Raw genomic sequence first — 12052 nt, forward strand, 5'->3', positions numbered from 1 at the left:
ATGGGCGGAACCCGCAAGTTAATCACCAAAACATACATCAAGTGGCACGTGATATCCCATTGTCACCACAGATAAGCACGGCAAGACATACATCAAGTGTTCTCAAATCATTAAAGACTCAATCCGACAAGATAACTTCAAGAGGGAAACTCAATTCATCACAAGAGAGTAGAGGGGGAGAAACATCATAAGATCCAACTATAATAGCAAAGCTCGCGATACATCAAGATCGTGCCATAGAGAGAACACGAGAGAGAGAGAGAGAGAGAGAGAGAGAGAGAGAAAGAGATCAAACACATAGCTACTAGTACATACCCTCAGCCCCAAGGGTGAATTACTCCCTCCTCGTCATGGATAGCGCCGGGATGATGAAGATGGCCACCGGTGAGGGATTCCCCCTCCGGCAGGGTGCCGAAATGGGCTCCCGAGAGGTTTTTGGTGGCTACAGAGGCTTGCGGCGGCGGAACTCCCGATCTATCTTTGTTATCGATGTTTTTAGGGTACGTAGGCTTATATAGGCGAAAGACGTCAGTCGGGGGAGCCTCGAGGAGCCCACGAGAGGGTAGGGCGTGCCCAGGGGGTAGGCACGCCTCCCTGTCTCGTGGCTCCCTCGATGATCCCCTGGCTTGCACTCCAAGTCTCCCGGATCATATTCTTCCTAAAAATCACGCTGCCGAAGGTTTCATTTCGTTTGGACTCCGTTTGATATTCCTTTTCTTCGAAATACTGAAACAGGCAATAAAACAGCAATATGGGCTAGGCCTCCGGTTAATAGATTAGTCCCAAAAATGACATAAATGTGTAAAATAAAGCCCATAAACATCCAAAAGGGGTAATATAATAGCATGGAACAATAAAAAAATTATAGATACGTTGGAGACGTATCAATGACCTAAGCGACAGTGCCACAAGAAAGTGGTACTATCATTATCAACTCTACATCTTTTGGCATCAATGTTATGAACATATTCACTATGATCGAGATTCAATAAATCATTCACATTGGGCGCATGACCATAGAAGGTATTATTCATGTAAACAGAATAACCATTATTCTTAAATGAATAACAATATTGCAATAAACATGATCTAATCATGTTCATGTTCAATGCAGACACCAAATAACATTTATCTAGGTTTAACACTAATCCCGTAGGTAGAGGGAGCATGCGATGGTGATCACATCAACCTTGGAAACACTTCCAACATACATCATCACCTCTCCCTTAGCTAGTTTCCGTATATTCCACAGCTTTTGTTTCGAGTTACCAATATTAGCAACTGAACCGGTATCTAATACCCAGGTGCTACTAGGAGTAGTAGTAAGGTACACATCAATAACACGTATATCAAATATACTTTTGTTGAAGTTACCACCCTTCTTATCTACCAAGTATTTGGAGTAGTTCCGCTACCAGTGAGCGTTCCCCTTACAATAGAAGCAATTAGTCTCGGGTTTGGGTTCAACCTTGGGTTTCTTCAGTGGAGCGGCAACTGGCTTGCCATACATGAAGTTTCCCTTCTTGCCCTTTCCCTTCTTGAAACCAGTGGTCTTGTTAACCATCAACACTTGATGCTCCTTCTTGATTTCTACCTTCGCAGCCTACCGCGAATAGCTCCGGAATCATCTCCATCCCTTGCATGTTATAGCTCATCACAAAGTTCTAGTAGCTTGGTGATAGTTTCTGGAGAACTCCGTCAATCACTATCTTATCTAGAAGATTAACTCCCACTTGATTCTAGCGATTGTAGCACCCAGACATTCTAAGCACATGCTCACTGGCTGAGCTATCTCCTCCATCTTGTAGACAAAGAACTTGTCAGAGGTATCATACCTCTCAACACGGGCATGAACCTAAAATACCAATTTCAGCTCTTGGAACATCTCATATGAATGTACTAAAATTGAATGTACTAAAATTGTTGAAAAATTTAATACGTAATAAAAAAGGATGGCATGATATAATTCACATATAAGATGATTGGCTAAACAGGATGGCATTGCAAAATTCACATATATGATGCCTGGCTAAACAAGATGGCGTTTCATGATTCACATATATGATATAGAAACTAAACAGATGGCATTCACACAATGCATGTCTAAACTAAGCAGATGACATATTTTATGTATGAAATAAGCAATGCAAGGCACCATATGCATGAGATGACCAACATCAGCATGCCAAGTTAGAGCAAAAGACCTCAGGGGGTAAATAGGAGTGGTGTGCTCCTCTGAATCCCTCTCTGAATAGTTATCTTACTCTTGATTACAGTCTGGAATGGGAGGAGGGGGTTGCTTTTGCGCCGACCATGGAGCGACGTCTGCATGAAATTTTATTGCCACGCAAGTCTCGTCTCTTTTTCTCTACATGTTCAGTACCATTGTGTACAATAACTAACAAGAAAAAACTGGGCCCCATTTGTGGAAAGCAAAATTGGAACAAGTGAACAGTTTGGGCTGCAAAAAAAAGAGCTAAAAGAAGAAAGAAAAGGGAAACCTACCAAAATCCTCATAGTTGGGGCAAAACGTGCAAGAACAAGAACCCTAGCAAGATTATAAGTTTATAAAATGCCAATATTCATGTCGTTAGAGAAAAAAAAGTCCCCACAACCCCTACAACTTGTAAGAATATTCATGTTATAAAAAAATGTTGATATACCTAGTTTATAAAAAATGTTTACCTCGGATTGAAAAATTGTTTGTCGAATGTAGAAGTTTGTTGCATGGTGTAAAAAAATGATCGTACAATTAAAAAAAGTTTTACATGTATTTGAAGAATGACCAGCATTTATTTTGAAAAATGTCAACATCCATTAAAAAAGAGAGAGAGAAAAGTATTTATTAAGAAAAATTAATAAGAAAAGAAAACGGATAAACTAGTAGAGAAAAATACACACAAAAAAGAAAAACCCTAGAAGGAACCTTCTGGAACATCACATAAGGTTCCCAAAACCACTAGGGCTAGCACACCTCTTTTGCTAGTGGAGCACGGCCCGCTATGAATCGCTAGAGGCGAGTGCTTCTTCAGTCTTGCAGAAGGCAAGATATAGCATTTTCGGTTAGAACATGCCTACTATGTGTGTATACCCCAAATATAGTGGATCCCCAAGTTCAGTGCTGCCAAAAATAGAAGAAGCAAAGAACAAGATGTACTAATGACCTGTCGAAATCTCCATGTCTAAAGAAAGAAAGAAAAACTACCGAAATCTCCAGGGAGTGCAATCCAGTTGGGCCGAAACCTCTAGGAACAAGAACTCTACAAGAACAAGAACTGCATTGGGCTGGGCCAGGTCGCAAGATTATAATAAGTTGGCGCACCGCACCGCACCCTCCCGACAGCGCAAGAAACCACACCCACACCAACTTTCCCCGTCTGTCTTTCTTCTCGGCAGAGGCGAACGACGAACCCTAGCCACGCGAGGAACGCCAAGATCCCCAAGGTACGCTCACCGAAATCGACCGAAATCTCCACAGAAGTGATCCCGATTATTGTCATCAACTCCTCAAACTATGATCATCACCGGGAGTGGTCCCGATTATTGTCACCTCGGGGTTGCCGGAGCATAACACATAGTAGGTGACTATAGACTTGCAAGATAGGATCAAGAACTCACATATATTCATGAAAACATAATAGGTTCAGATCTGAAATCATGGCACTCGGGCCCTAGTGACAAGCATTAAGCATGGAAAAGTCATAGCAACATCAATCTCAGAACATAGTGGATACTAGGGATCAAACCCTAACAAAACTAACTCGATTACATGATAGATCTCATCCAACCCATCATCGTCCAGCAAGCCTACGATGGAATTACTCACGCACGGTGGTGAGCATCATGAAATTGGTGATGGAGGATGGTTGATGATGACGACGGCGATGAATCCCCCTCTCCGGAGCCCCGAACAGACTCCAGATCAGCCCTCCCGAGAGGTTTTAGGGCTTGGCGGCGGCTCCGTATCGTAAAACGTGATGATTTCTTCTCCTTGATTTTTCCCTCCTTGAAAGCAAATATATAGAGTCAAAGTTGGTGTTGGAAGGTCTCCAGGGGGCCCACGAGGTAGGGGACACGCCCTAGGGGGGCAGGCGCGCCCCCCACCCTCGTGGACAGGTGGTGGGCCCCCTGGCCTTCATCTTTGGCGAGGATTTTTTATTATTTTTAACTAGATGATCCGTGGAGTTTCAGGTCATTCCGAGAACTTTTGTTTTCTGCACATAAAACAACACCATGGCAATTCTGCTGAAAACAACGTTAGCCCGGGTTAGTCCCATTCAAATCATGCAAGTTAGAGTCCAAAACAAGGGCAAAAGTGTTTGGAAAAGTAGATACGACGGAGACGTATAACAATGCCGAAGACAATGTGCGCGCCGGACTCCTCGTCATTGAAGCCAGGTTCAGGGGCTACTGAGGGAGTCCTGGACTAAGGGGTCCTCGGGCGTCCGGCCTATTATCCATGGGCCGGACTGATGGGTTGTGGAGACGTGAAGGCCGAAGACTGTACCCATGTCCGGATAGGACTCTCCTTGGCGTGGAAGGTAAGCTTGGCGACCAACTATGAAGATTCCTTCTTATGTAACCGACTCTATGTAACCCTAGATCCCCCCGGTGTCTATATAAATCGAAGGGCATAGTCTGGATAGCATATACTCATTATCATAGTCATACAGGCTAGACTTCTAGGGTTTAGCCATTACGATCTCGTGGTAGATCAACTCTTGTAATACTCATATTCATCAAGATCAATCAAGCAGGAAGTAGGGTATTACCTCCACAGAGAGGGCGCGAACCTGGGTAAACATCATGTCCCTCGTCTCCTGTAACCATCGATCCTAGACGCACAGTTCGGGACCCCCTACCCGAGATCCGCCGGTTTTGACACCGACAGTGACCTCAACCGTCTAGGGTGCTCAAACACCCAAGAGTAACAAGATCCGCAAGGGATTAGTGGGGGGAATCAAATTTCTCTTGGTGGAAGTGTAGATCGGGGCCTTCTCAAGCAATCCCTACAAAATCAACAAGTTTGATTGGCTAGGGAGAGAGATCGGGCAAAAATGGAGCTTGGAGCAACAATGGAGCTTGGGGACGGCAGAGATAGTCAACTCGGAGAAGAAGACACCCCTTATATAGTGGAAGAACAAATCCAACCATTATCCACCAACTCAGCCTGCATAGCACGGTACTACCGCAAGGGCACACGGTACTACCACAGGGCCCCACGGTACTACCGCCTGTGCAGTAGAGACCCGAACAACCCAGATGCAAAAGAAGTAGAGGGCGGTAGAACCGCTGGCGCGGTACTACTGCTCCCCCTTGCGGTACTACCACAAGGCAGGGATGGTCCAGATATTGGGAAGGCATAGACATATAAAAATACATCCGTGGCAACTTCCGTTGAGTTGGGATCTGTGCAAAAATCCGACACGGTAGTACCGTAAGCCAGGAGCGGTACTACCGCGCGGGGTGCGGATGTAAAAATTTACATCCGCTCCTATTGCCTTGCCAGTTGCTGAGCCTGGCCAGAGCGCACGGTACTACCGCGCACCTGGCGCGGATGTAAAAAAATTACATCCGCCCTACTACCGCAATAGCAGCAGCGCCTGGCCTGAGGTCACAGTACTACCGCTCAAAGGAAGCGGTACTACCATGGGCACTTGCGGTACTACCGCGCCAGAGGCCGGTACTACCACAAGGGCCTGTGGTACTACCGCTCCTAGGAGCAGTACTACCACATGCCCCAGATCAGCAAACATGACATTTTTGCATAGACAAGAAAATACGGAGGATGCTCCAAAGTGCCAAAGGAAAGGCGGTGCAAAGGAGAAGATGTGTACGTGATGATTCCACCCAAAACTTTCCAAAGAGGACCCCCTCTTAATAGTATGGCTTTCCTATGACTCAAATCCACCGAAAAGAAACGAAGAGCAACGCCGTCTTCAATAGTCTTCGAGGGGCACCAAATCGTCTTGTGCCTAGTGATGAAATATCTGAAATACTCAATGCACATGATTAGTCCGCAAAAGTATTGTCATAAATCACCAAAACAACTAAGGGATAAATATGCCCTTACAAAGGGGGAATGGGGATGTAGCTGAAGACTGGCCCTACCAATATCATAGACCGATCTACCACTCATCTGACCCTTGACGCAAAAAAGGCGTCAGAAGAGGTCAAAGTGAGGGGCGGCCCCAAGAAAGCACTCCCAGAATGTAATAAAGTTTGTTATATGCAGAATGCAGGCGGGGTTAAGATGATGAAGATGTATGCTGAAGAAAAAGAGAAGCCCCCGCACAACCGAATGTAGTGGGACCTGAGGCTTCGCCCGAAGAAGTCCAGGTGGAGGACACGCACGCCGGTCAGCTGCGCCGGAAACTCCTCCATTGATAAGGGGGTCCAATATGAGAGGTTGGATGGGAATGACCCCTCCGCCCTTAGCTTCTGGATCTTCCCGCCGGAGATGATGGAGCGGGTCCATCGGCTGACGAAAGCATCAGAGTTAGGCTGCGGCTCAACGATGGCACTAGAGCCATCCGCCTCCTTTCCGCTTCCTTGGTCACATGTGTGCTATGGGCGCCAGTCGAGGAACCTGATTGACTCATTTCTCGCCGCTAAGGGGAGGAAGAGACCTGACCAAAGACAACAAATGTCGCAATGGCAGCGAAGCGAAGCAGAGGTTCAAGGAGGAAGAGACAGGACCAAAGACAACAAATGTTGCAATGGCAGCGGAGCGAAGTAGAGGCGAAGGAGGAATATGGGGGCGGAATGAATCCCACTCATTCCCCCAGCTGCTCTTATGACCCACTACGGGCAAGCCAAAAATCAAGGTGTCTCCGCACCCACGCGGCCCATGCCCGGTGGGCGGTTCCCATTTACGTCCAACATGCACGGGAATCTGGGCGGACTTGCCATAATGATTCAAGACCCGGCTAGCGTCGGTCTCCGAGCCAATTCTACTATTCACTGTGGTGGTTCTTCAGGAAAAGCAAAAGGTGGTGGCCCCTCACCGTCAAGACCAGAGTCAAGGCACGGAGGCCCATGACAGCAACAACGTCAAGATAGTAACGACCCTGAAGAATGGGCGCCGAATCTTCCATAGGCCGCCAAGGCGTTGGCGTCTCGACTAGGCTCCAGGAACACAAGAAGATAAGAAAGCCTCACGGAGGTCTCGCGACCCCGCCACGCTCGGGGGCTACTAACGGGGTCCTCTATCAGGGGTGCTAACACCCAGGAAACCGACCTCATCAACCACAAGGGGCCCACTAGGCCCAGGACACGGTGCAAAACCCTAGGAGGCAAGACGACCTTCTTGACGCCCAAGACTAGAGGGCGGCAACGCCTAGATCGCATCTGGCATGTAAACCCTAGACCTCTCCTATCTATATAAAGGGGGCTAGGGTACTCATTTATGATCGATCCTAAGATAGGAGAACTCTTGGTAGCAAACTCATACACCATTGTAACCCTTTGCACGAGGTATCCCTCCACTATGAATCATCAAAACCAGCAGAATGTAGGGCATTACTCTCCGGAGGCCTGGACCTAGATAAACCCCTCTTGTGACCTCCGGCCCATGACTTCCAGCTGTGCTTGGGCCCCTACCAAGGGATCTGACGAGAATTCACTCCGTCAATTCTCACCGTGGAAAATTGAGAAGTAGGATCATACCAAGAGTTCTTGTGATGAGTTGTGGTAAATTGTGGAAGAAGGCTACAACTCCGCGAACTCCATTGATCTCACTTTGTTGAAGGCTTACAATGAGCAACTAAACTCCACCGCACTCATGATGATAAGGAAGGGCCTATCCGCAAGTGAGAGAAGAGAGTACCTCAACATGAACACCACCAAGCAACTACGGGATGCTCTTGTTTTAACCAAGACCGGCACCACCACACTCTAGCAAACAAGATATGAAGTTGCCAAGAGTGAGCTGGACTACTTCGTGAGAGAGAAGGATGAGTCGCCTCAAGATCTAAATGAATGCCTAAATACTCTTGCTTCTCAAATTAAAAGCTTTGAGCATGAAAGGGGCGATGATGGTTTCACTATAACTGGTAAACTAGATAATACCCCGCGCGTTGCTGCGGAATAGGTTGCAATATATACCAATGTGATTTGATTTTATTGAAGATGAATATTTGGATTAGTAGTATGATAACTAAATCCGAATGTACATATATGTGTTATTATATAATTGTAATATATTTATTTAATATAATTATCTTTTTTCATGCATGATAAATATGATTTATAATTCGAAAAATATATAATGAGAAAATCATATTATCCATGCAGCTAGCTTAATTATTCGGTTTACAATTAGCGCGGGGTATTTAATGTTTTTTGTGAGAACATGTTGTTAGTGCTTCATTCTTAATTACTGGGTTCTAAACTATTTGTTCTTTTGTACATGGGTTGCCCTTGACAGTCTTGACAGAAATTGAAATAAGGAACACACTTTGGGAAAAATAATTGAAAACCAAATGGACGCTTCATATTTTGGTAAGATCAGAGGCATGATGATGAGGCACGTTGGCTTTTGGGTAATTGGAAGGAAACTTTTAAACATGAATTATATATGGAGTTACCCCATAGAGTTAGGAAAGCAATATGTACTACTCAAGAATGGCTCGATAATCTAATGTTATCATCTTCCTTACTTTTATCTTATGCGTGCCTGTTAAAATTAACTTATTTGTATAAGACATCCTACTGTTTCCTGTACCTTAATCATATACGTCCAATCATATATGCTTCATTGTTCTGATATAAGAAATGATGAGACAGCATAATTTGACAAAAAGCCAAAAAATAAATCAATAAACATGCATCCATGGGATGAAAAATAATTCGATATTTCATCCATCTCTGAACAGAACTACAGGAGGCGTTGCAAAAAATAATAAGCAAATCATGTAGCACAACCTTATGGTAAAGTTGCAAAATAATAGGAGGATTACTAATAGAGCAATCAGCAATAGCCTGCTACGATTCCCACAAAACAAAAAAAGGAATGTGTTGCCACGTGGTATAGATGCCATGAGCGGGAGGACATAATATGCAAATCATGTAGCATAACCTCACGCTAAAGTAGCAAGGTAAGAGGAGGATTAGGAATGGAGCAATCAGAAATAAACTGCTACATTTCAGATTTAACACAAAAAAGAAGGAACAACATGCTACATGGTACAAATGCCATGAGGGGGAGGACCTGCAGCAATGGAGAATCCAAACTTCGCCGAGCACTACAATCAGTAATTCAGTATATATGAGAAAAAAATAGAGGTGCATGAAGAAAATTAACCGCAGGGCAAGATTAATTTAGGAGAAATAATCGAGGATTGACGCCATTCGTTATTTACCTACTCATGGGCGAGGTCTTTGCTGCAGTCAAAGGCTAGATAAGAGGAGGGGACTTGTCCATGATGCAATAGGCAGAGACACAGGGTGGAGGCGCTGGATATGACACCAAACTTCGATCATGGAGCAAACATTATGTGGGCTGCATCAGGCTACCTGCGGCCGGTCGACTGTGGAAGTGTGGAGGTCTCCAAATTCAACGCCTTGAGCAATTACAACAGTAGTAACTTGTAGGTCCTTGGTACCTGCGGACAGAATGGGTCGGGTAGGGACATTGGGAGAGGAAGAGGACGCGAGGCCCTAGGTCACGGACCGCTCCATCTGGATACATGATCAGAGGTCGGTGATCTAACTGGAGCTGAGCCCTGCGGTCACCACTCACCACAACGCAATGCCCCAATGGGGGCTTTTAATCCTTGATTTGCCATTATTATAGGCTGCAATGTGCAGGAAGTTGGATGGCCCGAGGGAGTTTAACGGGTGTAGTGACGCCGCTGATTAAGGGAGACGAATCAGATGGTGTGGTGGAACTTTATAAGGTAGTATAGAGAAGAACTGTGCGCTAGTTAAACATCAATTAATGACACGGGAGAATGCATAAAGTGCGAAGTTGTTTACTACTACCGCAGGAAAGAAAACGCAAGGGGCTGGGCTTCGGTCTGTTTGCATGCAAATGGAAACTGAAGGCATGACATGGCACATATTTATGTTTAGAGTTGCTGACATGGCTAGATGTTGATGTGGACAGTCTGCATGTTTAGATAAATATGGTAGTGGGGATGAACTTCTTAAGTATATAGGATTCCTCGTGGACAAGTTACTCACTGCTCTTGCTCCTCGCTATAAGAACATGGTTTGGTCCATAAGAGCGTGAGCATGGGTTCTCAACCATGACTCTCGATGATTTGATTGGTACCATCTTGCAATATGATGAGCATGAGCTCAATGGAAAGAAACAACTTGTTATGCAAGAAGGAAGTCAAAAAGACCAACCTTGCTTTGAAGGCCAAACATGTCCAAGTCGAAGAATCAAGTGATGATGATAATAAGAAGTTGACTCAAACGGGTGTCCCTCATGCAATTAAATGACACACGAAAGAGAAAATAAACCGTTGGGGAAGAAACATATGAAAATAACTGCAAAGGGTCGGGCACTGCATGGGTATGCGATTGCTTGCCAAATAAGAAAAAACCGGGCCCCTTTTGTGAAAAGCAAAATTGGAACAAACGAACAGTTTGGGCTGCAAAACAAGGGCTAGAAGAAGAAAGAAAAGGGAAACCTACCAAAATCCTCACAGTTGGCCCGAAACGTGGAAGAACAAGAACTCTCGTGAGATTATAAGTTTATAAAATGCCAATATTCATGTCGTTAAAGAAAAAAAAAGTCGCCACAACTCCTACAACTTGTAAGAATATTCATGTAATGAAAAAAAAATGTTGATATACATAGTTTTTAAAAAATGTTTACCTCGGGTTGAAAAATTGTTTGTCGAATGTAAAAGTTTGTCACATGGTGTAAAAAAATGATCGTGCAATTATAAAAAAAGGTTTACATGTATTTGAAGAATGGTGTCAACATCCATTAAAAAAGAGAGAAAAATAAAGTATTAAAAAAAACCAACCAGAATTTAATAAGAAAGGATAACCGATAAACTAGCAGAGAAAAATACACACAAAAAAGATATAGCATTTTCTTTCCCAAATATAGTTTTTCTTCTAGTGGATCCCCAAATTTAGTGCTGCCAAAAATAGAAGAAGAAAATAACAAAGTTGTAATAACCTGTTGAAACCTCCATGTTTTTTTAAAAAAGGAAAAAAAAACTACCGAAATCTCCACGGAGTGCAATCCAGTTGGGCCGAAACCTCTAGGAACAAGAACTCTACAAGAACAAGAACTGCATTGGGCTGGGCCGGGTCGCAAGATTATAAGTGGGCGCACCCTCCCGACAGCGCAAGAAACCACACCCACACCAACTTTCCCCGTCTGTCTTTCTTCTCGGCGGAGGCGAACGACGAACCCTAGCCGCGCGAGGAACGCCAAGATCCCCAAGGTACGCTCACCGAAATCGACCGAAATCTCCACAGAAGTGCAATCCGATCGATGGTGTGTGTGCTGTGTCTCTATGGGGGCAGGGGGTGGGGGAGCCGGTGCCGGCCGTTGGTGGTGATTCGTGACGGACTCGTCATCCTAATCCCTAACCGATATACTGTTGGCAGGCCGGCGACGATGGCGGCGGTTCGGTGCGCGGCGAGGAGGCTCGGCGGCTCTCTGCTCCAGCGAACGCAGGCGGCGGTCGCGGAGGAGGGACGCCTGCTCGCGCCAAGCAGGCTCATGCGCTCCCGCCAGCTCTCCACCAAGGTCTCCGGCGAGGTATCTTACCCAAAATTGACATCTTTATTTTTTCGCATCATGATTACGGCATCAAGACTCGATGTAGCCAGCCATAATCGAATTCTGTGCAACCGAAACAGCAACATCTACTGGAAATTGACATCTTTAATTTTTCTCATCATGATTACGGCATCAAGACTCGATGTAGCCAGCCATAATCGAATTCTGTGCAACCGGAACAGCAACATCTACTAGAAATTGACATCTTTAATTTTTCTCATCATGATTACGGCATCAAGACTCGATGTAGCCAGCCATAATCGAATTCTGTGCAACCGAAACAGCAACATCTACTAGAAA

At 45.0% G+C, this 12052-nt stretch overlaps 1 protein-coding gene across 1 annotated transcript in view; it reads left to right on the forward strand.

Moving 5' to 3' along the window:
• The first annotated feature begins 11300 nt into the window (after positions 1–11300).
• LOC119342796 overlaps positions 11301–12052 on the forward strand; it is a 4065-nt gene continuing 3313 nt past the window's right edge. Inside the window, exons 1-2 of the mRNA XM_037614164.1 lie at positions 11301–11411; positions 11578–11731. Coding sequence (XP_037470061.1) covers positions 11588–11731 — 144 coding nt within the window. The 5' untranslated portion in view covers positions 11301–11411; positions 11578–11587. The remainder of the gene's footprint in view (positions 11412–11577; positions 11732–12052) is intronic.

The sequence above is a fragment of the Triticum dicoccoides genome, unplaced genomic scaffold (assembly GCF_002162155.2).
Source record: "Triticum dicoccoides isolate Atlit2015 ecotype Zavitan unplaced genomic scaffold, WEW_v2.0 scaffold105201, whole genome shotgun sequence".
In the NCBI taxonomy this organism is placed as follows: Eukaryota; Viridiplantae; Streptophyta; class Magnoliopsida; order Poales; family Poaceae; genus Triticum; species Triticum dicoccoides.